The 24558-nt window shown below is 32.4% G+C and overlaps 1 protein-coding gene across 1 annotated transcript in view; it reads right to left on the bottom strand.

Moving 5' to 3' along the window:
• LOC129232350 (cell division cycle and apoptosis regulator protein 1-like) overlaps nt 1-24558 on the bottom strand; it is a gene marked incomplete at its 3' end in the record, with an annotated part of 42395 nt that overhangs the window by 13312 nt on the left and 4525 nt on the right. The window contains exons 3-7 of the mRNA XM_054866499.1: nt 19130-19162; nt 18252-18308; nt 14313-14698; nt 9381-9504; nt 4746-4902 (exon numbers count right to left, since the gene is read on the bottom strand). Of these exons, the coding sequence (XP_054722474.1) occupies nt 4746-4902; nt 9381-9504; nt 14313-14698; nt 18252-18308; nt 19130-19162 (757 nt within the window). The remainder of the gene's footprint in view (nt 1-4745; nt 4903-9380; nt 9505-14312; nt 14699-18251; nt 18309-19129; nt 19163-24558) is intronic.

Genomic DNA, 24558 nt, shown 5'->3' on the forward strand with positions numbered 1-24558 from the left:
TTATCATTTTTTAAAATTCTAATAAAACATCACTCATAAGCACCCCGGAAAATTGTAACGTTTTAGAGCTGTTAGTACATAAGGCTTTGTTATTTTAATTTATTATTTTTAAAGGCTACATCCTACAGCTCAGTCACATTTCCTCTAAAATTATTCTTTTAAATGAAAATTTTATTAATTTTAAATTGTAAATTTTCTTTTTTAAATACTAATATGTAAATTTAACTAAATACTTCAAAAATGCTAGCTAAAAGCATGCAAATAATTTATATAAAAAAAAAAAAAAAGAAATATAATGTTTGTTCACTGTAATAGGAAGTTTGAGTTTATTGTTTCAAAGCAGTTTATGTATTACCGATAGAATTAGATATGAAAAACATTATTATTCAGTATCGCAGGTTGACAGGCAGTATCTTGAACATATTACGAACAAATATGTAAAGTTATATCACTGAGCAAGAACAAATAAGACATGGGTGCCCCCTGCAAAAGGGCACACCACCCTAAATACCACAAAAAAAAAACCTACATAGGAAGCCTTCCAAAAACAAATACCCCTTAAACCCCCCCCCCCAAAAAAAAAAATCAACGACACAATCTGTGCCATAACCCCTATAGGTGGACACCCCTGATTAAGAATAAATACTTGAACCAAATGCTATTCTATTTCTCAGAACCCACTCCCTCCCCTTTTTTCTTTTCTTTCTTTTTTTTTTTTTTTTTTTTGAGACTTTGTTCAATACACTAGAAGCAACATTAAATCAAATATACAGTTTTTGCTGCACACTTCTAGAAAAGTCTTTTAAGTCAACAAGAATTTTTTCACTCAAGAATTTGTGGGTCACTCAATGTAAAATGAATAGTTTTCTACTAAAATTTACATTACCATTTAGGGTTTCAATGAAATTGGTGCAGGGGTGACATATTCAAAGAAAGCTTTTTTTTTTTTTTTACATTTAAATATGAACCCCATTATGATCCATGCAATTTCAATAAATACATTTCCTTTTTTAATTTCTGAAGAGTTGCATTTTGGAAAAAAAAGACTATTTTAAATTTTAATTTCAAGAAAAGTTTGTATATTAAGCCTTAAAAGTTTGATTTTTTTGGATTTTTACATTGCTGTACTTTCAAAATGGATGAATACTTTGAGATGTTTTCAAAGACTTTTTATGCGTTATAGATATCATCCTCTATAATTAATTTAATCACAAAATGCTATTGTGCAGCTAAGCCAAGAGTACCCCAGTGGGAGGTCACTGTGGTTTTCCAAAAGTTTCTTTATCCCGCAAATTTGGGGCATAAATGCAAACTTTTGATACCCAAATGTCTCTTTTTATTAAAACACTTTTATTAACTTTACGTGTATGTATGTATCTTGTACCGGAATCTTGCAACTCAAATTTCGCCCACCTCCTGCGATCAGATTCTTTTGAAATTTGGCATGAGGCCTCAGACCTGATTACAATGCAATATTCTATAATCAAATTAATTAACTATTAATTGTTAGTTTATTCCAATTTTAATCAATATTTCGGCATAAATCCAACAATGTGAAGAAGAAAAATTAAAAATATATATATGTGAAAATATCTATAAAAACCTTGGATTTTTTTGCATCAGACAATGTTTGTTCCAATGTTCTAAGGTAATTAGAACATCAGTTATAATTGTTTTTAAGTAATTTCATGCCAAAATTTAGATGAGCCTTCAATTGGCATTTCATTTTTGATCAGGCCATTGTCGAACAATAATTTTATTAAAATATATCTCAAATTTTCAAAGTAATATACTGTCCGACCATGGATTGCATGGAAAGGCAAACCTCCGGTTTACAGGTGGAAATGGGCGCATCTATTAGTTTTTAGGAATGCCAATTTTTGCAGATGCATGTAAGCCTCTGAATTAAGCAGAGTCACATTCAAATGAGAGAAACACGAGCATCAAAATTTTACTTTTTTCCCTCATTCAAATAGACTTGTCTAAACTGGACGTTTGCCAATTCCATACAATCCGTGGTCAAACAGTAAATATGATTTCCGCACACTTACATTGATGACTGAGATGGATTACCTGGGTTAGACAATTACTTCACAGGCAATTTATCAGCACAGTTGAATGTTTTTAGAGCTCGGCTATTATGCTTTAATGAGTATAATTATTCTTTTTGAAGTTCAAGAGACTGCGTTTCGAATGCTGCCCGAGACCTATAGGCACTTTTTTGGGGCAAATTTCATGAATATAAAAAGGTTTTGAAAAATGTTGAAATGAATATTTTTTTGTTAAACAAGTTGAACTAAAAAAAAGAAGAAGAAACAGAAAGAAAAAGAAATAGTTTAAAAAACTAAAAAAAAAAAAAAACCCCGCTTACACGATTTTGTAGCAAAATAAACTAATAAGTATAAAATAAACTTTAGATAATAAGGTTCCTTTTTGCAACAAAAGCAAGTTGTTTTGAAGTTTTTTAAACTACTATTTTACTATAAGTTACATTTATATGTTAATACCTGTAAAATTTATCATTTGCCACAAATTCAGAATTTCTGCCATTCAAAAATTAAAACTCGAGGCCCCCTGAGCCAAGCTATTGTCAGCGGCAAGAGCGTTTAAAGAAATTATGATACAATTTAGATAAAATTTCAGAACATTTTTAGGACAATCAAAATAAAGTTCAAACAATATTGAATAATAAACATTGCAGAATTATTATTTTATTGCAAAGTACCAGCTTCAAAATCAATGTTGATTGAGGAAAGAGGAATTTTTTTGGTTTCTGGCAAGAGAGGTACTGGGTATATGATAACCATTTAGCAGCATTTTATCGTGCTTTAAATGTTACTATATCTAAAGACATATCTATTTTTTAAAAAAAGCAAAAAGTTGGAGCTAATTCTGATCAGTACTTTGTATGCAACAAAATATTTTAGGTCAGAAATAACATGAAATTTCTAATTCATAACTTTTTGACACAAAAAGAAAGTTTTATTTCTCTGATTTAACTGAACTTCATTCTTCCATACTTAAAATTATATCTATTTTACAAAACTCTTGAATTTTACAAAAATGTGACAGAAACAAAAACAAAAACAAAATGGGGGGGGGGGGTTCAGTTTTTTTGACGATAGTTCAAACTGAAATTTAAATATAATAACTAACATTAAAAAAAAAAAGAATAACATACATAATCAAGTATAATTATCAAAAGTTTGTACTTATATAGATGGATTTTTTTTTACTATATACTTTTTAAAAACTAAAGTTTTTTCTTAACATAAGCAGTAGAATTCAGAAGAAATTGCAAGCATGTATAACTTTGTGAAATTCAACATTATACATAAATAATTTACAATTAACAAATTTTAATTTTCTGAATGCAAATTTTTTGAAATCACATCAATTTCAAAGTCTTTTGAAAGAATTTCAAGTTAAATTCTAAAGGAAAATCATGCTAAAAAATAGGAGAAGTAAGAATTTTTTGCTGAAAAGTAGGAAAAGTAGAATTTTTGCTGAAAAGTAGGACAATTCCTACTTAAGTAGGAAAAAGTAGGAATAGTAGGAAAAGTAGGAGGAAAATGAGCCCTGTACTTTTCAGAAGTAAAAAATAGGTTTTGAAGTTAAAAAAAATTCCTCTGTTTTGCTTTGCAAAAATAAAAATGGTTAGGCAAATTAAATTTTGAAAGTTTTTCATCTTTCCATCTTATTTCAAAGCTTTTAAATTGAAAATTATTACTCATAGTAAACAGAAAATACCAGATGGCTCTTGAAAATGCAGCTATTATGCAAACCATGAAGCTAGCAGAATTGCAGGATTTTGATTGTGAAACACATTTATTTGTGAATAACTAATTGTAATATTGGTACTTTAATACTCATTGCAGATAAAACTCATTCTGAAGTGCTAATATATAGATATATTCTGAATATTAGTTTCAAAATTTGTGAAATGATCTATATAACACAAAAGCTCTGGTCCCAAGGTGTGCGTTATAACGGTCTCCTACTGTACCCAACAGTGGCGCACACAGGAATTTTGCAAGGGGAGGGTCCAAGGTTGAAACCTTATCTTCCTATCATACCCCAATAGGTCATCAAACATATTGACTTGATTTTATCGATTCTCGAGAACGAAAAATAGTAAAAAATAAACTATTAAATTAAAAAATTAGCCTCATTTATGAAATATACTTAAATAAATAACCAGAAAGCAAAATAATTTAGGCTTTTACTTTTCTCATAATTAAAATATGGATTCAAGTTCATAGAATCTCATTTTAATTTGTAATTACAAAACTAAAAACATGGTTATTACAGTGTATTCATTTATAATCACCATTTTGCTTCTTGTAGACAACTCCTTGTAGGAAAAATGCACAATATTTTTAAAAATCTTTAAACATAAGGATTTTATTTTTTCACTTATTAGAACTGCTTTGTTTGAAATTATTCTACGTACAAGAAACATAGAATCGTAATTCAAGGATTTAGAGCCCTATGGGAGGGGTCCAGACCCCTTGGACCCCTCCCTTGTGTGCGCCACTGGTACCCAAACATAAAGATGGGAAGCTTACGAATTCATCTTTACCAGGTTCGATGGTCAGTTCACTGTTGTTCGGGAGAAGTAACTTGGACATACATACATAGATACATACACTCAGTTTTTAATTATATAAGATAAACTACACACAAAAAAATTAAAACTTGGCAGCTATGCCCATTCAAAGACTAGTGCAAAATTCAGTCAATACCTAAGCTTTCCATGAGCTGTCCGACGGTAGAAAAGGCCGGCTGATTGGCTGCCAGGCTCAGTGGGTTTACACCTTGAGGGGGAAGCCCTAATGGCTGCGTGCGTTGTTGCTGCTGTAACAACTGAGGACGGGTGTTGTTGGTTGGTTGGACATTCACCTGAAAAGTTGGAAATCGGTGATTCAGTTTCAAATTCTTTAAAAAAAATGTGCATGAAATAATAATAAATCTTTCCTCATATACCCCTGGATGAAGCTTTTCTTAAACTTTTTCTACATAATTCAAACAATTAGCATTCAATTTCAGTGTTTTAGTTGAAAGAAAATGTTTGTGGGAGCTCATCTTGGGATTCAGGAGGACTCATCAAGATAAAAGTGAGTTTAAAACCAAGTACTTTGCTTTTTTATTACAGTAAAAAAATTTGAAGAACAACAATCTCCCCAAACTACAGCAGTGATAATAGAGATAAATGGTCAGTAGGCATATTTACCAACCAACCATTTCATTTTGACACCCATATTTTCAAACTTAGAAGCCAACAAGTTTTCCATTCTGTTCCTCCCCTGATCATGATTGAGAACCACAATCGACATAAAGGAAAAGAAAAACATTTTTTTCGGTTTGGAAGCCTTCATAAGAAACATTACTTTGTGTACTATTTCTATTTAAAGATATTTTGGTAAATATTTTATGCATGTTTAATTGTACAATGTACATTTATTAAAAAGATAACCTATAGTATTAGTTATTGAAAAGATATGCCCAAACTCGCAGCCTTGAGAAGGCTATGCAGATCCTAACCTCATTATTACAATGCTGTCAGGTTAGGTTTGCCCCGACTCTATATAGATACTTCATTTTGTTGCCTAGAAAACTCATGCGGACAGTCAAAGTAAACTAGAAGGCTACTGTTTTCTCCCCAACATTTGTCACTTTTATCATTTAATTCAGGGATCTCTAACCTATGGCTCATAGGCCATGAATAGATTTTGTCTGTCCTGCAGGAAGCTTACAAACTGAAAAACATATTTATTTCACAATATATTTCCTTTTAAACAGGGTTCATAATCTACTTTGAAAATTCAAAGTAAGGAGTTTTGCAGGAGTTCATTTTACTTTTTAAGGACTAGTTTCTTGTTTAAAGATGCATTTTTAAAACAAATTTCAAAAAAAAAAAAAAAATGTACAACTCTAATATTATTTATTTTTACTTTCATACAATATATTAATTGCAAAAACATACTACTAAATTTAAAGTAAAATATGCGTTTACTGCTTCTTAGATGTGAGCCATCTCCGAATCAAATTCAAATATGGGGGGGGGGGGGGGGGGCATTGAAATATGTTTTATTTTGGAAATCAATAAAAGATAAGTGATATTGATTGAAAATTAATATTTTCTCAAAAACAAAACAGGCACTAACAATTCCCTAACCAAGAAAAAAAAAAAACTTTAATTGCTAAAATAAGAACTATAATAAGCCGACTGAAAGTAGTATAGGCCAAAATAACTTCCAATTATCAAAGCAATTGAAATATTTACAGGATACAAAAGGACTAATTTCAAACACAACAAATAATTTTCGGCGAAGTTTGTGTTTGATTTTGGCATAGAAACATAAGGTTACTCATACAAGATAGAAATACAGAAAATTCAATTGAAATATTATGGATCCTTTTGAAAAAATTTTACAAATTATTCAATCTTCAAAATAGATCAAAATTTTGCAGACAATTTCAAAACTTTTGTGTGAATCTGCGCAGATAAACATAGAAAATTGGCAAATTTTAAGAGTTCTTCTTCTAAAAAGTATGAAAATTATAATTCTAGGAAATAGTGGTACCACTGTTCAGCTATTAAGTTGCTCTTTCATCCATTGTATAAAATATGTTCTGTTTGTTCATGTTAAGAAATTAATATCTACAAATGTTTTTAAATAAAAAAAAAAAACTTAAATAGAAAAGTTTTTTTTTTTTTATTTTAATAAAACAAATTACAAAACCTGCCAACTACAGATGTTATGTATGTATCAAGACACTTAAAGAAGTTAAAAACATTCGATTGTGTTTTAATTAATGCTTTTTAAAAATTTGAGATCCTGACAGGTTTTTATGCAAAATTTCTATGAACCGAGATTTCCAACATCCGAGGAACTGGTGGTCCCAATTAGCTTGGATAATCGAGATTTTACTGCACAAATTTAGCACCAAATTAAGAGCCAAAAAAGTTCAAACAAATATTTTTTTGTAACAGTAGTTTTCAATCAGTAGTTTTCAATCATTCTAGTGTCAGGTATACAATGATACAGCCCTGTGTTATGTTGCTCTATTCTGTTGCTGGGAGGTAAACGGCAGCGTCTGCAGATATAAGTTTTTGAGATATTTGAAAAAGGTGTTTTGGATTCTTAAAAAAAAAAAAAAAAAAAAAAAACTAACAATAAGAAAATGTTGGAATTAGTTTTTTTTTTTTTTTTTTTTTTTTTTTTGCACTTTTTTATAGCAGAAACCATATGACAGTAAAGACATACAATAAATGATAAAAATGAGGAAAAAAAAGTTAAAAATTTGCAGTTGCTGCCCACGGCAGTATTTATTTCTAAAGTCAGTTTTCATGAAATAGGTTATAGATTAAATTCTCATTCCTGACACTGGTTTCAGATGGATAACAGTCAAAATCTTAGTGTGTGTGTTTTTTTTTTTATGTGGAAGCTTCTTTAGGGAAAACAATTGATTGCTTAATAAGAACACATCTTATGGGTTTATGGCACTGAATGCAAATGCCAGGGTTCATACTCTATTTGGATGAAAAAATTCCATGACTTTTCCAAGACTTTTTCATGACTTCAATGAAAATTTTCATGACCTCGTTACATGAAGAGAATAGCACTATTTAATCTCAAATTTGGTAATATTTTGAAATGAGCATTAGCAAAACGTCTAGTATATGAATGCCACAGCCTCATCGAAGCACTTACTCGTAATGGAAAAAATATAAGTGCACACTTGAGAAACTAAACTATTCTCATTTGTCTTCATCGTATAAATTTTCGTAAAGTAAAAATGCAGTGAAACAAATATGATGATGCTTAAATATCTGATTTTTTTTTTTAACAGGCAGAATGATATTGAATGGGACGAAGGTCATCACTAAGTTTCAATAAATTTGCTTCAAAAGTTACCTTTTAGTGTCAACAGTGCCTTTAATCATCCACGTAACTTGACAGTATTTTGGTTCTTTAAAGTAAAGCCACATAGTTTAGTTCCTTTTATGTTTTTAAACCAGATCTTTTTTGAGAAAAACATTCAGTAATGAATCAATCTTCTGATTCAAAAGTATATTTGTTTTGTTTACAAATTTGCATATTTTCAAATGCATATAAATTAATAGGTTCAGAAATTCCAGAACATGTTTAATTCTTGACATTGAACGTAGTAGTGGGTCGCATGGATTAGTTTTGCGTGCCATATGTTGGGATTGGGAACTATTGTTTTAGAGCATTAGAATTCCTCTATTTCTGTATTCTATCTCCTGACTTAAGATCTTTATTTTCTAAAACATTCAACAAATTAAGATAAACTCTGATAAATTTAATAATAAAGTCCTTACGAGTGATGGAATCAAACTTGCATGCAATTGAATTGCTTTTTTTTTTTGAGTGGGCGTGGCAAAACTAAGAACGTAAAATTTTGCTACTACAGAATATGAAACATAAGAAGTGTTGAAAATAACAGAAAATTCAAAATAAGTAATGTCTAGGCAATAAAATCATATCACAAAAAATTGGCAAGCTGCTGCGACAGAAGTGGATGCAATGAGATTTCAAAATTCAGTTTTGATTTTTGGAACGTTCCAATTTTCCACTTTCAATAGCTTTTATGTGCTATACTGTTAAATCACTCAAGATTTCTAATGCTCTTTTAGCTACTGTTCCTTTCTCTTTGTCCAAGACATTTTTCCATGACTTGAAATAAATTTCCATGACTTTCAATGAAAATTTCAATTTTCCATGACTTTTCCAGGTCTGAAATTCTGTTATTTTTTTTTTCATGACTTTCCAGGATTTCCATGACCCGTACGAACCATGAAATGCAAACACTATATCTGAAGCTGTAAGTGTGATTTGTTGTACTAAGCCAGCAGTGAAAGCAAAAATATGCTTTACATACACACACATACATCAAAAACTCAGTACTATAAAGCATAATACAATGATCCATGAGGTTTTTTACACAAAATTTACATAAATGCCAAAATGCCAAACCAACGCTTTTTGTTTCTTACTAGTTACAACAAATTTTTTATTATTATTTAGCTAAAAGCAGGGGAAGAAAAAAGGGGGGGGGGGAGAAACTATTTAGACCAAAATTTTAGGACTTTTGAAGAATCAAAGTTACGTTCAAATGATGAACAACGTAACGTAATTTATTTAACTACAGTGAAGCACCGTTTATACGTTTCTGAAGGGACTGTATGAAAAAAAGCGTACAAATGAAAAAAATGTATAGCAGATATTAATATGTATTAAACTCTGCAGGGACTAAATTAAAAAACATATAAATGATAAAAACGTGTAAAAGAGAAACGTATAAACGGTGATTCACTGTACTATGAAAGTTGCATTAAAGTATGAATTTACCTGAACTACTTGATTAGGAAGAACTTGTATTCTAGTAGCAGTCCACTTAAAAGGCATGCTCGGATTATAGGTGGCTTCGACCAGGACCCTCTCGCCAGTTTTAGGCATGGTGCCTTTCACAGAACTTTAAGAAAGGAAAAATAATGCTTCAATTTTAAGGTTATAAATCACCAGGGATCATACTCAATTTCAGAAATAAAATGATGGAGTTTTAGAGGAGTTTTGAAGGAGTAAAATGAGGTTCTGAAGGAGTATTAATAGACTGTCATTAAATGATGTCACACTTTTTCCAACATATTTGACCTGCTTCCCTCTTTGTCACAAAGTGTTACACTTCACCTAACTCCTCCCCTTGTCACCCATGTCATATTTTTATAAACACATTGTTACAATAACTGTGTGATGTCACTTTTTGTCACCCTCTCTCTTCTCTTGTCACAATTTCATAAGCCTGTTTCCTTTTCAAGGCATGACATCATTTGTGGATGACACTTTTTACAATATTAAAACTGTGATTTGCTAAACAATTGTTTTTTAACACAATCACTTAATATAGTACATCTAGTTATGTAGTTTTAAATATTTGAATAATAATTAGACAACCTGACTTTTGCTCATGGGTGCAAGTTTGGTGATGTGTTCAAGACGGAAAATATTTTCAGCTCCCCCCCCCCCCTGCCCGCATGCAGGCTTAAGGAAAAATTTATGTGTATTAATGTTGTAGATTTTACAATGCCAGGTTTGGAATCTGTTTTTTCGATTTAAATTTTAAGCCTTTAAATTGTAATATTTAAGCGTTTTGACATCATAATTAGAAAAAATCTAAAATCCAGCAATAAGTGGAGGGGAGGGGGGTCTGGGGGACTCTCCCCAGAAATTTTTCAAATTGAAGTCCAAAAAACGCTATGGTAGGCCATTTTGGTAAAGTTTTGGGAAAGGAGGGGTTCAGGAACTCTTACATCAATTATTTCAAACTGATAGTCCCAAAATAACAATATTGGGCAGCTTTCAAAAATATTAGAGAAAGGGAGGGGGGTGCTCTGGGCTCTCCCAGAAATTAATGTTTTAAAAATGAAATTGTACTCCATCTTTCATGACGTTTATAAGCTTTTTGAATGCACTATGGAAGGGATGGAGTTCAGGAACCCTCCTTCGGCAATATTTCGAAATTGAAGTTCCAAAAATGCAATTTTAGACGATGTTGGATAATGTTAGGGGTAAAAGCGTTCGCAGCGCCGCACCATTAGTTTTTGCCGATCTTAAGCATTTTTATTGCAGCAATAAAATCGCTTAGGACATAAGGTTTTAACTTTTGCAACATAAATCTGTTCTGATCGGAATGTCCTACATAAGGTAGCGCCAACAAACCAGAAATGAAGGAAAGGTGGGGGAAGGGTATGGCTGACTAATGATAATGAATTGGCACCATTCCCCCACACAGTCTTCATTTGAAAAAGAATTCTTTTATAAGATAGCAGGTGTTGAAATTATCAATAAAAAATCGCTTCAGTGAAGTAGATATATTTTTTTAAACAAGGTATCCTTTCCAATATTCCTTTAAATTTTCAGCATCAAAACATTTTCTGAAGAGAACTCCCGAAATCCTTCCTCTGAGTTCACCACAAACGTCCTAAATTTCTATTTTTAAGGCTTCAGTTTCTAAATTGTTTTGCAGGAATAGTACCCCTCTTACCTATAAACATGACTTATGACAGCCTAAAAGTTTTAATACTTTAATTTTGGAAACTTTTTGAAAGAACCTTCCTACACCCTTCCCCCTTAAGTCATCCAAAGATAACCCGAAACAAAGCTCTTAAAATTTCAGAAACGAAAATATTAAAACTTATTGAGAGAAAACCTTCGAATTCCCTCTTCTTAAGTCTTTTAAAGATTACCTAAAACTGAGTTCTGAATACTTCAGCTTTGAATATTTTTTGGGAAAGGGGAACCCCGAACCCCCAAGACAGTCGGAATTTCGTCTAAAGAGAGCCCCTTCCCTCCCTCTTGACATTCCCAAAGACAGCTTAAAAGTTTTAAGACTTCAATTGCAAACACTTTTCGGGAGAGGGTCCCAAATGCCATTTCACTCAAGTTCATTTAATTATAGCCTCAAATAGTTTTTAAAACATCAGCTACAAAACATTTTCATGTTAAAACACCAAAACCATCTCTCATAAATTCACCAAAGATTGCCTAAATTAGTGTTTTTAAGACTCCAAATTTTTGATTTTTTTTTTTAAACCTCCCCCTCCACCCTTTTACATCATTTAAGACAGCCTAATAAGTTTTAAGAGTTTGCAGAGGAGAAATATCAAACTACTCCTAGCTTCAAAAATGGCTTTCAATTCAGTTTTTCGATAGTTTATACTGTAACCCTTAAGTAACACTCCCCCCCCCCTCTTAGATTGTCCAAGATATCAACTTTTTAAAACCTCAGTATCGTGGGTTAATTTGCGAACTGATTACCCTCTTTGCAAGAGCAGCGTTTTTTTTGCAAATTCGTGCTGCCGTTATTTTTCTCCCTTTCTTTCTCTCCCCCCCCTCCCATATTTACATTCTAGCGATTGTTAGATTCAATGACATTGGAATTTAGTGATTCCTGAAGTCTTTGCCAAAATTGCAGGAACGGTTGCTCATCGGTGTTTCCAACCAGCTTGAGATTTCCTCTCGATTATTTCCAAAATTCCCATTTTCATTGAAATATTCAAAATCCCTGATAGTTTCCGTTTTACCTGGTATGTGGACGCCCTTTGATGTGGCGAAAACATTTCATCTTGTCAGCAATCACTCTCAATCGGTGATTCAGATTCAGCTCTTTAAGACATTTTAAGAGTGTACATAATTTTCATTTATGCGTGTAAAGTTTGCAAAAAAAAAACCGCAAATGAAAAAAACGAAAGAATGATCGAAAATAGCATGAGAAAAGGATAAAATTTTCAATTAGAGCCAATTATTTCGAAAAAAACAGGGAGAATAGCGAGTAACTCGTCGGTCTGCAATGCAGTGAGTTGGAAATAACAGAGCTATACCTAAAAAAAGTCAAACGGCGCGAATCGAAAAGCCACTCCTCCAAAAGCACGTTGCAAACAAAACAAGCCCATGGCGGAAAACCGAGAGAATATCGATGTAAATTCGTGGTTATGGAACGGTCCAGTAATTAAAGCATATTTTCCAAACACTCAATTTCTCTTTTTTAAGTAAAAACTGAAAGAAAGGCATCGAATTTCTTTCCGTCCCGATCTCCGTCTCGGAAATTTGTCCAAGACGGAAATCCGTCCTGAGACGGAAGGTCTTGCACCCATGCTTTTGCTGCTGAGAGTGTGGTGGAGGGAAAAGCAATAATCCTAAAACTTGAAAAAATAGTATCATTTAAGCATGTTTTAGTCTTCTAATGAAATTTTCACCTTAACTTTTATGACTTCTATAATCAATTTGCAAATCATATCTTTATTTAAAAAAAATATATATATATATACGAAATTATATTAAAATCGCCCTTGTGGTGAAGTTAAGTTGCCGATTGAAGTCAGCTGTCAGTTGCTGTCACAGAGGAAGATTATGTAGTCTTGAACTATAAAAGAAGGAGTTTTGAAGGAGTTAAAACCAAAATGAAGGAGTTTGAAGGGCCCTTCAAAAAAATTTCCTAAATGAAGGAGTATTGGAAGAGTTTTGAAGGAGCATACGAACCCTGAATCACATCTGAATGGAATTTGTCATGAAAACAATGTAGGTGACAAAGATTTAAGCAAATTGTATTACATTTAGAAGTAAATTTCTGTAAACAAGTTAAAAATGATAGAACAGCGATCAAATCGGAGAAGAAAAATGTCACGACATTATTAAAAGTACAAGTAAAAATGATAATATGAAACATAAAAATTCCCCATTCAGTCATTTTAAGGTTAACAAAGCAAGTTTCATTCCTTATCCAGTGCAAAACAGAACAAGGTTTAGCTGTCAGTTCAGGTTTATGGTAGACCCTTTCTGAATTTGGACTGATGAAGGTTTGCTTTGTTATCATTGAAATGGCTGTTTGCCAGTTTCAAGACTCTTTTAATCATTTTCATTCATGTAATATTTTGCCGCTACTAGTGCGGTACTGAGCACTCAGTTAATTTTGACCAAGTATTCGGCCAATATTGAGTTGTTGAAAAAAATTAAAGATTTATAAGTATGAATGAAGCAAATAAATTTTAACTGATGAAAAAACTATATTTTTTCCAGTAGGAATTTAAAGTACAGTAAACTCCCGATTATCGGCGGTCGGTTTTAACCGCGGTTCTGATTATCCACGGGTCCTTTCACTATTTTTTAAACAGTCATCAAATGTTTTTAAAACTTTTGATTGTGTCATTGTTCGTTTTTAGCATTTACATATGCATATCTTTTACATTCCATGTTAGTAGATGGAATGTAGCAATGTTTTTAGCTATAATTTAAATGTAAGTGTGAATGTTATTCATATTTTTTAGCGATTGTATATAGTAGTAACGTTTTACTTGTTATTTGGATTATCCGGGGTTTTCGCTAATCCGTGGTCACCGTGCCACCCAATTCCGCGGATAATCGGGAGTTTACTGTATGCAATTATTTAATACTGATCGACTTATTTAATATGACTACACTGTGTAGGAAGCATTTAGTATAAAAACCAGTACAATTCATGAGTTTCAAAAGAGTTGTTTTTTTAAAAATTATTTAATACTGTTTTGGTATACAGTAAAACATCATTTATCCGGACGAACCGGGATTGACTAAAGACAATCGGGATATCCCAGGTAAATTGGTTATTAACCAAGACGAGATTAATTCTTAAATAAGCTGATATACAGTTTTATTACAGTAAAGCACAATGCTTTGTAACAAAATTACATGGAATTGTAGAACACTTTAACTTCAATAAAACTTCCTGAAAGTACTTTGAAAACTAACCTAGTTTGGAAGAAAATATCTTCATCCACAAATCCAAAATTGTCATGCAACTTTGTCACAATCCCAGTTATTACTCTCTGTTTATACTGAGGCTGGACAGCTGCCTGCTGAACAGAATGTTGCTGCTGCTGTTGTTGTTGCTGCTGCTGCTGTGCCACAGCTGCTGCAGCCACAGCAGCCTGTTGTTGAGCCACTTGCTGGGCAGCCTGTTGCACCACTGCTGCTGCGGTCTGGTGCGGATGTGGTTGCGGTTGCTGATACTGCGTGGCTTGAGCCAGCAATCGAGGTGCAGGATAGCTGACGGTTGCAACTTGAGAGGTGGTGAGGGAGGTGGGAAGAGCAACTCCAGGCTGCGGCAGGCGACCAATCTCGACAACCATACCACTCTTCGAAAAAGAAAATGACAGAGGTCAAAATTACAACTGCAGTACAACTTGTTTCATTATCTCAAATATTTTGCTACCTTAAGATTTATAAAAACTAGCATAGTTATCTGCGATGTGCAGAAAAGCAATTAAATTTTTCCCTGAAAAAGAAACAAGACGCAGAACAGATTTTATTTCCGTTTTCAAAGTACCCCAGCTGAGAAAAAGCAAAATAAAAGAAAAGAAAGAGGACATATGAGGCAGTGAGAAGCAAAGGGATGTAAGTGGCAAAATTAAAAATTTGGAGATAAACAGGCGGGTGAACCTCTCCACTGTCTCGGGGCAAGAGATGGTACTAGAAGCCCTGGTAGTTGCTACTGTACAGCATGATTCAGGAAAAAAAAAGATCAATGAAAGCCTACCTAGAACGTTATCTTTATAGTCGTTTTACTCGAAGCTTGAAAATGTGCACTCACATCCCTTTGCTTCTCACTGCCTCACATAATGCAAATCTATTTTTTGTGTGTGTGTGTGTTTTGTGGCGTGACCTGTATCACGTGTCTATGAGTTGAATTTAGAATATTCAGGAAACTTCCTGAACAGAATGCAAGGGCGGCAAGTGGGGCTTATAAGTGCGGGGGCAAAATGTTTTTAGGAAGTTAAACACAATTTGATGCTATTTTGAGTGACTAGGGGGGGGGGGGTAGCTTTTGATGTTCTCTTACGTAAATGATTTGGAATTGTAGTTTTAAAAACGCCATTTTAGTAGAGTTTTTCAACGTTTGAGAAATGGAAAGGAGTTTCCAGGGTTGTCCCCGTAACTTTTTTTTTAAAAATAAAGTCTATTTAATACTAATAATAATAAAAACAAAGAAGTTTGGATCGTCTTTGATAATGTAAGGGTAAGGAAGGCTCTTCCCGGAAAAAAAAATCTTAAACTGATGCTTTAAAGATGCAAATTAAAGTCATCTTCAATAAATTTAGAGCAACGGGTTTGATACTGATTTCGTTTTGATTTTTTTATCAATGTTATCATGTAAAAAGCAAACTGTTTGTTTCGGCTAATACATGCATAACTCTAGGAACAACAGGTGAGTTTTGTATAGAACTCTAACAAATTCAGTAAGTTACCGCTCTATAGCCAGGGCTAAGGCAGAAATACATGAAATTTCATGTCTTAGCCCTGGCTATAGGGGCGGTAACGTACTGAATATACATGCCTTGCCTTCAATATTTGAGTTAAACCGAACCATTGCTTCGGTCACTCGTGGGATCAGTGCTAATTTTGTATTAGCTACCAGTTTGTTTGGCACTCTTGGCTTCCTTAAGAGGTTTTCCACCTCCAGCTCAGTCACTCCTATGCCGGGCTGATGAGTGCTAAGAAGCACGAAATTGCAGTCCTTGGTGGGAATTGACTGAGCTGGTGGTGTATTTCATGTGTGTAACAAATGTTGTTTGAAAATGAAAACAAATTTTTGGGTGCTTTACTCCCTATTAGTTCCGCATGAAAATGAGAACAAATTAGAACTTGCTGCAATTACTTAAAATTGTGTGTTTGAATTACAAAACATGTGCTGCTATTTTCGTGAGGGTCTATGTGAATCCATATTTTCTGCTTAGTTCGGAAATTTTTTAATGAGTTTTCTATTTTGCTGTGAAATCATAGTCTGTACTTGTAAAAAAAAAAAAAAAAAAGAAAGAAAAAATAGTTTCTTAATGAGATAGTAAAAGTAAATTCAAGTGGCTCAATTGCTCATGATTTCTTTGTGATCTTAGGATTGAATAGTATGCCTGCTTCAGAAGTGGCACTGAAATGATACGCATGCTTACTGAATTCAGTTGTTATAATAATGGGTAGCTATTGTAGCAACATATTTGAGAGCACAATCTTAGTGTTGTAGTGAAGAATTGTGTTTGTCGTAAAATATTATCATTTCTGTAATGGTAAAATAAACAGCCAATAAAAATACATTTACATGTAATCTGCTTAATTACATGGTTGACATTAATCATTTGTTTAGATCACATATTTATATGTAATCTGCTTAATTACATGTAAAAAATGTGATCTAAATGAATCATTAACAGGATCCTGCTAATTAAATTGAGAGTAAGAGGTTTAGATATGCTAGTTATCCTTTCGAAGTTTTGTTAAGAAGTGATTGACTCAAAATTTGTGTCATTCATGCATTTGTGAAAATCAATTTTGTAAAAACAACACAAAACAAAGTCATTCTTATTAGTCTCTTAATAGGCCCTGCTTACTTATTATTTTCTAGACTGCAAAGAATTTTTTCACAAAGAACATTATTGTAAAAAAGCAGTTGAAAACTTTGCACTATGGAATGAGTAAAAATTACAACAATGTGCATAAAGTACACATAAAGTAGTATAAAAGAGTTAAAAACTCAGCAAACAGCTGTTTCGGGGCTGTCATATGCAAGCCCCTTCATCAGTGCAAAAAATAACTAAAAGTCCACACAATGTAAACTGAACGATAAATGAACAAAAAATGGAAGGCAGCAAAGTAAATAGGCATGGAAACCGGAAACACATGCGTCAGAACAGCAACAACACCTAAAGTGCGGAAAAACGTCACAAACAGAAAAAAGTTTTTTAAAGATAAGATTTCCAAACACTGGGGAAAGGGGGGAGTACTCGTCAAATCATTAACTAATGAAGTAAATTTGAAGTTAACTATGAAGTTAACTATTGAAGTATGATTTGTCGAGTATTCCCCCTTTCCCCAGTGTTTGGAAATCTTATCTTTAAAAAACTTTTTTTCTGTTTGTGACGTTTTCCCGCACTATAGGTGTTGTTGCTGTTCTGCGACGCATGTGTTTCCGGTTTCCATGCTTATTTACTTTGCTGCCTTCCATTTTTTGTTCATTTATCGCTCGGTTTACATTGTGTGGACTTTTAGTTCTTTTTTGCACTAATGAAGGGGCTTGCATATGACAGCCCCAAAACAGCTGTTTGCCGAGTTTTTGACTCTTTTATACTACTTTATTTGTACTTCATGCATGTTGTTGTCATTTTTAGTCAAAGAACATTATACCAATTATATTTAAAAATGAATGGATGAAAGCAACATCAACAGTGCAAAAAAATTGCAAATCATTGCATACACATGTTTACCAGTTAACGAGAGTTCATTTTTCAATTATCGTATATATATATATATATATAAACAACTTCCCCACACATCATTTTAGAAATACTAGTTCCATTTAAATATAAATTAAATATTATTAGCCTAAAATTTAGGGAGGGATGGTAAGATTTAGGCCAAATTGTTCAAGACCTTGTTCTTAAAAATAGTGTAGGTGGTCGATTTCAAATATTTTTGTGAAAACCACTTTACTTTGACACAGAATCTTAAGAACATTAAAGTTAGCTTTTGATGTCATCTTTTGATATTTTCTTTAAAACTAAAATTGTATGAATTTCCTAAAACTTCAGAATCTAGATTTGTCATACCACCTTATCAGTTTGTTGATTGTGAAAGCACCATCGATTTCTGAATTAAGCAAATGTCAGAACACTTACTCGAATTTAACTGAACATAACTTACATTTACATTTGCTACTTGTGTGGTTGCTGCTAGAGAAGCAGGAATGGCCAGACCCTGCTAAGAAAAAGGATTAAAAAAATTTCATGTAAAATTTCAGAATAAATAATTAATATGCATTTCAAATAAAATTAAATAAATGCAACACTTCCACTTTTAATAAAAGTGCACAAAAAATAAAATAAACTAAAAACCTTGATTAATTATTTTTAATTTTTGTCTTTACCATTTCTTCTTCTTTAAACTATCAAAATTTCAGTGCACTTACACTTTTATTCACATCAGCATTAATTTTAAACGTTGGTGAAAAATATTTAAAAAGTGTGATACTATATCTTATTTAAAATAATAATTGAGTTGTCTAACATTTATGCATTAATTAAAAACTAACAAAGGGCCATTCTATGAAAAAGTCAACCCTTTGTTCCGCATGTGATGGTTCATATATTTCATTAAAAAGTAACAATTTTAAAGGGTAATGACAAAGTTTTTTGCTTAAGAAATCACACATAAGTTTGTAATTTATCAAGGAGAAAAAATTTTTTTATTGATATTTTAAAGTATTTTCAATGAAATATTTGAGGCCTCATGTGTGAGACAAAAGCACCCTTATCTGTGGAATGTCCCCAAACTTTATTTTACCTTTATAGGGGAAAAAAAACTTTTCATACTTTTTCAACTTTTCGACCAAGATGCGATTTTACATACTGTATTGTGTGTGAATTCTATCTATACATTATGATACACAAATGGTCACTGAGTTAAGTGGGACTAGCCATTTCCAAAACTTGCGAGTCTTTACTTCTGGTGTTAAAAAAGAAATAAATTATTAATGAAATTATTAATAATAAACAAATAGATTTAAAAAAAAGAACTCATACCTGCTGTAACATTGCTCCTTGTTGCAAAGCACTCTACAAAAAGAAATAAAAGGTGAATAAATGAGAGGAGTTTGCAAATGATAAATTTATAATACAATAATAATAGTAATAAATTAATAAATAAAGTATCACAATTAGCATTTTATGTCTCTACAACATAACCTAACAAATAGCTTAGCATCAAAGTTAATTTCAATTTTATTTAGAGGGAGGAGCAGGACAGTTCATCAAAATTTACATAGGTTTAGTAATTTAAGGTCAACATGTTTAAAAAACGAGCTGATGTGTGCATCATATGACTTCCTTTTACTCCAATTTAATGTCATTTTTCCATTATTGGCAATTTTAATGTGATTCAATAGTTTACTCTCTAAATATCACCAACAATGGCCAAATCGAAACCAGATTTTAAAAAAATTGCCAAATTTGTCGCCAAGCTGGCGACAAAACTTGGCGACCAAAAGCCTGACGATATATTGCCAAGTGTGCGCCAAATTATAACACCACTTGAGTTTGCATCGAAATTAACAATGATTTCCCCCCAAAAAGGGGCAAAAGACCCCCTTAGGAACATCCGAATGCAACCAAAAGGGAAGGTGCACAACTAGACCACACTAGGAGTCCACATACCAAATTTGAACTTTCTAGGACATACTATTTTTGAGTTATGCGAGATACATACACACATACGCACATACATACGTACATACAGACGTCACGAGAAAAGTCATTGTAATTAACTCAGTGATCATCAAAATGGATATTTTGGGTGTCTGTACATTTCTAGGCATATATCCTTGTGTGGTCGAGTCGGGAAAAAAACCCAACATTCATTTGGGGGTGAGCAAAATCGAAATTAAGGCTGATTTTTGAGTGAAAATTTTTTTGCGAATACAATACTTCCTTTTTTGTAAAAGGAAGTAAAAAAAAGGTTTTATTATATGGAATGGAAGTAAGAATGATGTATCAAAATGAAAGCAAAGAATAAATAAGGTTAAAATATTTAATAATGAAATCAATCCATTACCCACATTTTAAGAAAAGTTAAAAATTATGAAACATTTCCAAAGTTTATGTAAGTAACTTGTAATATTCCTCTAGTTTTGTATTATTTTAACATCAAAATTTCTCAATTTCAATAGTATATATATCGCCATTCTAAAGTATCACCTTCTTAGAACCTCTGTAGAGAAAAATATTCACACAGAATGTTACAGAGAAACGTATTGGATGCATAAAAAGGATTTGGCAGTCATGTGCAGGACAATTCAGTCTAAGTTTTCCTTATAATTTCATATACATACAAATTAATAAGGACTGAAAGTTAAAAGTCTGTTGACCAAGCGAACACTTAACTTACGTGATTTTTTAAGCAAAAAAGTTTCCATGATTTCTTTTTCAAGTGTTATTTTTTTAATGAAGTGTACCTGTCACATGTAGGACACACGTTTGGACATCAGCTGTCGAGTACTCGATTCTGGCAAAATAGCCTTCTATTATTTTTTTTTAAGTAAAAAAAAAAACTTTTAGACTTGAAAAAAAAGTTTTTAAAAGAGCCATAAGTGATGACAAATATTCTTTGCAGCAGGTGTAAGCTTAGAAAGTTCAGAGAAATATTGGGAATGTTTTACCTCATTTTTTGTATGATAAAGAAAATTTCAAAAAGAAAGAAAATGAAACAATCATGTTTCAAAATTGACTGGACTATTGCAATTTTTATACTCGTGTATGGATCGTGAATGTCTAACCAGAGGGATTTTTCTGGAAAATTTAATCATTGAAACATCCCTTTTTGGGGGAAATCTCGGCTGTTTCGATGAAAATTCAAGAGATATTTACTTCATTCAAAAGTTGGGGAGAAGGCATCAAAACTCGGGAGGCTCCAGAACAAAACAGGAGAATTAGCAACTATGTTAATGTTTCCCCTAGACTAAAAAAAAGGGCACAGCGCTTTCAGAAGGGCATTTTAATTAAAAGGGCACTTTTTAATAGAAATTTTGTAACAGAAAAAGGACTTTTTTTGTTTTGTGTATACAATATGCAATAAAAAAAGGCAAGTATTTACAATAGTATTTGTTTTTTTAATAATAAAATGCTTTTTAGTGTTTGATTTAAAAACAAAAATGCTAAAAACTGAGAAAACTTAGATTTTAAATGCAAATAAAATTTCAGTGGATAAGGGAAACAAAGAGTTCTGATTGAAAGCGAGGTTCAGTTTATTTTTGGGATGAAGATTTGTTAAAACTTCAACGGAATAAAGAGGATGCATGGAGATATACATAAAATAGGACAGGGTGCATTGATCCTCAACTTCAAAGGGGCAGAGAGTTGGACCCTCCTTAACACTAGAAAGACGGAGGCGGTCATTTTGACCGCAAACGATTTTCAAACGCTCATATTTACTGCATTTTATTTTCAAACTCTTTTCTCTTTATTGACTTTTCCTAACTATTTATTAAGATTTCACAAAAGTAAATTTTATTTCTTTAGGCCCATTATTACAGTCGCTATAAGTGTTTATACCCAGAAAGACTGACGGCGGTCGTTTTGACCACTGTTATTTATGCTTCCGGTTTTGTTCACTTTTCTCTTATCAGATATGTGCACTATGGATTTTTTGTTAGTTGTCAGGGTGAATAGCATTCTTTTGTAATTAGTGGGTTTGAGTAGCATCTGCTGGTCGGGTGCAGTTCTTTGAACCGTTAGGCAGTCTTGCATAATATAGACGAACGCGCGAACGGCGTTCACAGAAAATTTTTGGCTCTGCAGAAATTTATTTTTCACTACTAACGTTAATTTAAAAAAAATGAATTTAAAAAAAAAAAACCCACATTTTATTTCTGTTTTCTAAATCTTATGCAAAATTAATCTAAAAAATAATTATTTCTTCTTGAAATCGCGATTATAGTACGATAATTACTTAAAAGACAAAGGAGTCAACAGTTGCAAATCAAGTCGAGACCGCTCCTACTATGACTGTATAGTTTTTTATTTTACACAGCCTGGATCACGTAAGGGGAAAATTCAAGTACATAAAATAAACAACTTTACAGACTACGGAACGATCACTCCCGCTGTAAATTGAGTTCAAATGCGTTGGCGTAGAAAGAGGGGGGGGGGGGGAGGGGAGCACTAATTTAAAACTTTTTTAACAGATAACATGCAGAAAATACAGTATTTATTTTTGCAGAAATACTTAATTTCAAACAAATAAGTAGTTTTGTTGATTTGTGTACAAAATCAAATATCTTCATAAAATTTTCAAGTAAAAAGCAGGTAGCTCATGTTTTATCAGATCTACATGAACTTTTTCACTGTAAAATGAAAGTAATAATAATGATCATGTGATTGATATTGAGCAAAAAATAATAGTTTAAGCAGTTTTCTTCAGTTAGTGAAAAGTAAGCATAAACTATATGCTGTTTTAAAATAAATAAATAAATAAATAAAAATAAAGTTCCCTCCCCCCCCCCTTTTTTATATTTTTGTATAAAAGCGTGAATAAGGCAAAATTGTTATTTGCAGAAAATTTTCCAGTTAGGATTTGTGTTCGCAGAAAGCTTTTCATTTTATCTAAGTCTGCCGTTAGGAAAATGCGAAACACCTGTTGGTCACGTGCTTTTTTTTTTCTGCTGTTATAGCAGGGGGCAAAGTTGAGACAGGCGACTTTGAAAAGCATGGGACCGGACATATAATATTCTTTTGGTTTTGAAAAGGGATTAATTTATAACAGGTGGATTCTAAAAACTTGTGCTGGAATTATTTTGTGCACCAAACCATGTGTTGATTCTGGTTTGAATGTGTAGTCTGAATTATCTGAGGAGGAATACATTCCTAGCGATGAAAATAATATACTTTCATCAGTTGATTGCGATAATTTTTCTAAACCTAGCATTGCACAAAAGGATGATGATAAAGTTTCTACCTGAGAGAAAACTAAAACGATGTCAAATGAAATAATGCAAAAATAAAGCTATGATTATTTGTTCTGATCGCAAAAAGACATTTTGTAGCTCATGAACAGGCAAAGTGATAAAGATGATTATTTGTAAATATTGTAAAGATGAGTAATGTAAGTATATTAAGATTTTTAGGCATTTAAGAAATGAATCACATGAATAGTTGAAAATACTTGTTAGTGATTACATGCTTAGAAAAAGTCCTCTATTTTGTACAAATTTAATCTTTTGCAATATAATTTACTTACTGTATATATGCTTTTCACTTGATAGAACATAAAATTAAATTAAAAAAAAAACTAGTATGTTGTGGCCATCACGAAACTTTCTTCTATATTTTTCCTATAACTGATCCCTCTCCATGCTTGACGAGGAAGCAATATTCCTAACAAAAACAAAATTACACATGCAAAAACTTGACGACCATCCCGATGTCTGAATTATTGCAAAAGCAAAGCAAAGCAAAGAGCGAAAATTGAAAGTTATTTTAAAAGCCTTGCTTGAATTAATTACAAATATTTTATTTGTTAACAAACATACGATGGCAACAGTTAAAAATTTTAAATCATTGAGATAATATCATAGACTAATAATAAGAGTAGACCGAGCTATGGCAACCCTTTTGCTGCTCATAAACCAAACCATGTGACTGGTGGATATCCTAGCAACAGCGGGCGTCATAGACTAATAATAAGAGTAGACCGAGCTATGGCAACCCTTTTGCTGCTCATAAACCAAACCATGTGACTGGTGGATATCCTAGCAACAGCGGGCGTTAATCGTAGCAGACGATCAACGCCAGCGCGAAATGAAATAAATAGAATTGATGGAACACGGAAGAATGATCTTTTATGGAGTCCGATTTGTAAATTTGTTATTCTAAGTTGTAAATATTTTGTTAATATAGTGAGTCGTCTTAGATTGTCGTCGTTTAGATTGTATTGTGCATTTTCTTTAGTCAATTTCAATAACTCTCTAAGCAATAAAAGATGCAAGCGACCAAGAAGAATCAGCAAACGGTATTTTTACCTACAATTTCAATTTAAGATACCGATTAGTACATTTTTGCGTTAACGCAAAACGTTTACGCCATTTCGTTCACGCCAACGCTGACAGCTCCAAATGAAATAAAAGTTACCGAAAACTATTACTAATGTCAAAATAATGCATAACTAAAAGAAAAACAGTTCAATCTCTACACCTGGAAGTTTTTTTTAATGAAAACACATTGTCTTAAAATACATGTCGAGTGCCAAACTATAGATAATGCTGCCATCTAGCAACCATGCTGCCAAAGTCTTCGTCAAGCCCTTCCACTAGTCACATGATACATCTATGAACCAATTTTCTTCATCAGCAAGAATGAGAAAGCTCGGTCTACTCTTATTATTAGTCTATGGATAATATTTCCGATCATTTCCATACAATTAAAATCACGAGAAATACGCAGACGACAATCTATTACGATTT

This window comes from Uloborus diversus, unplaced genomic scaffold, assembly GCF_026930045.1.
Source record: "Uloborus diversus isolate 005 unplaced genomic scaffold, Udiv.v.3.1 scaffold_1179, whole genome shotgun sequence".
Lineage (NCBI taxonomy): Eukaryota > Metazoa > Arthropoda > Arachnida > Araneae > Uloboridae > Uloborus > Uloborus diversus.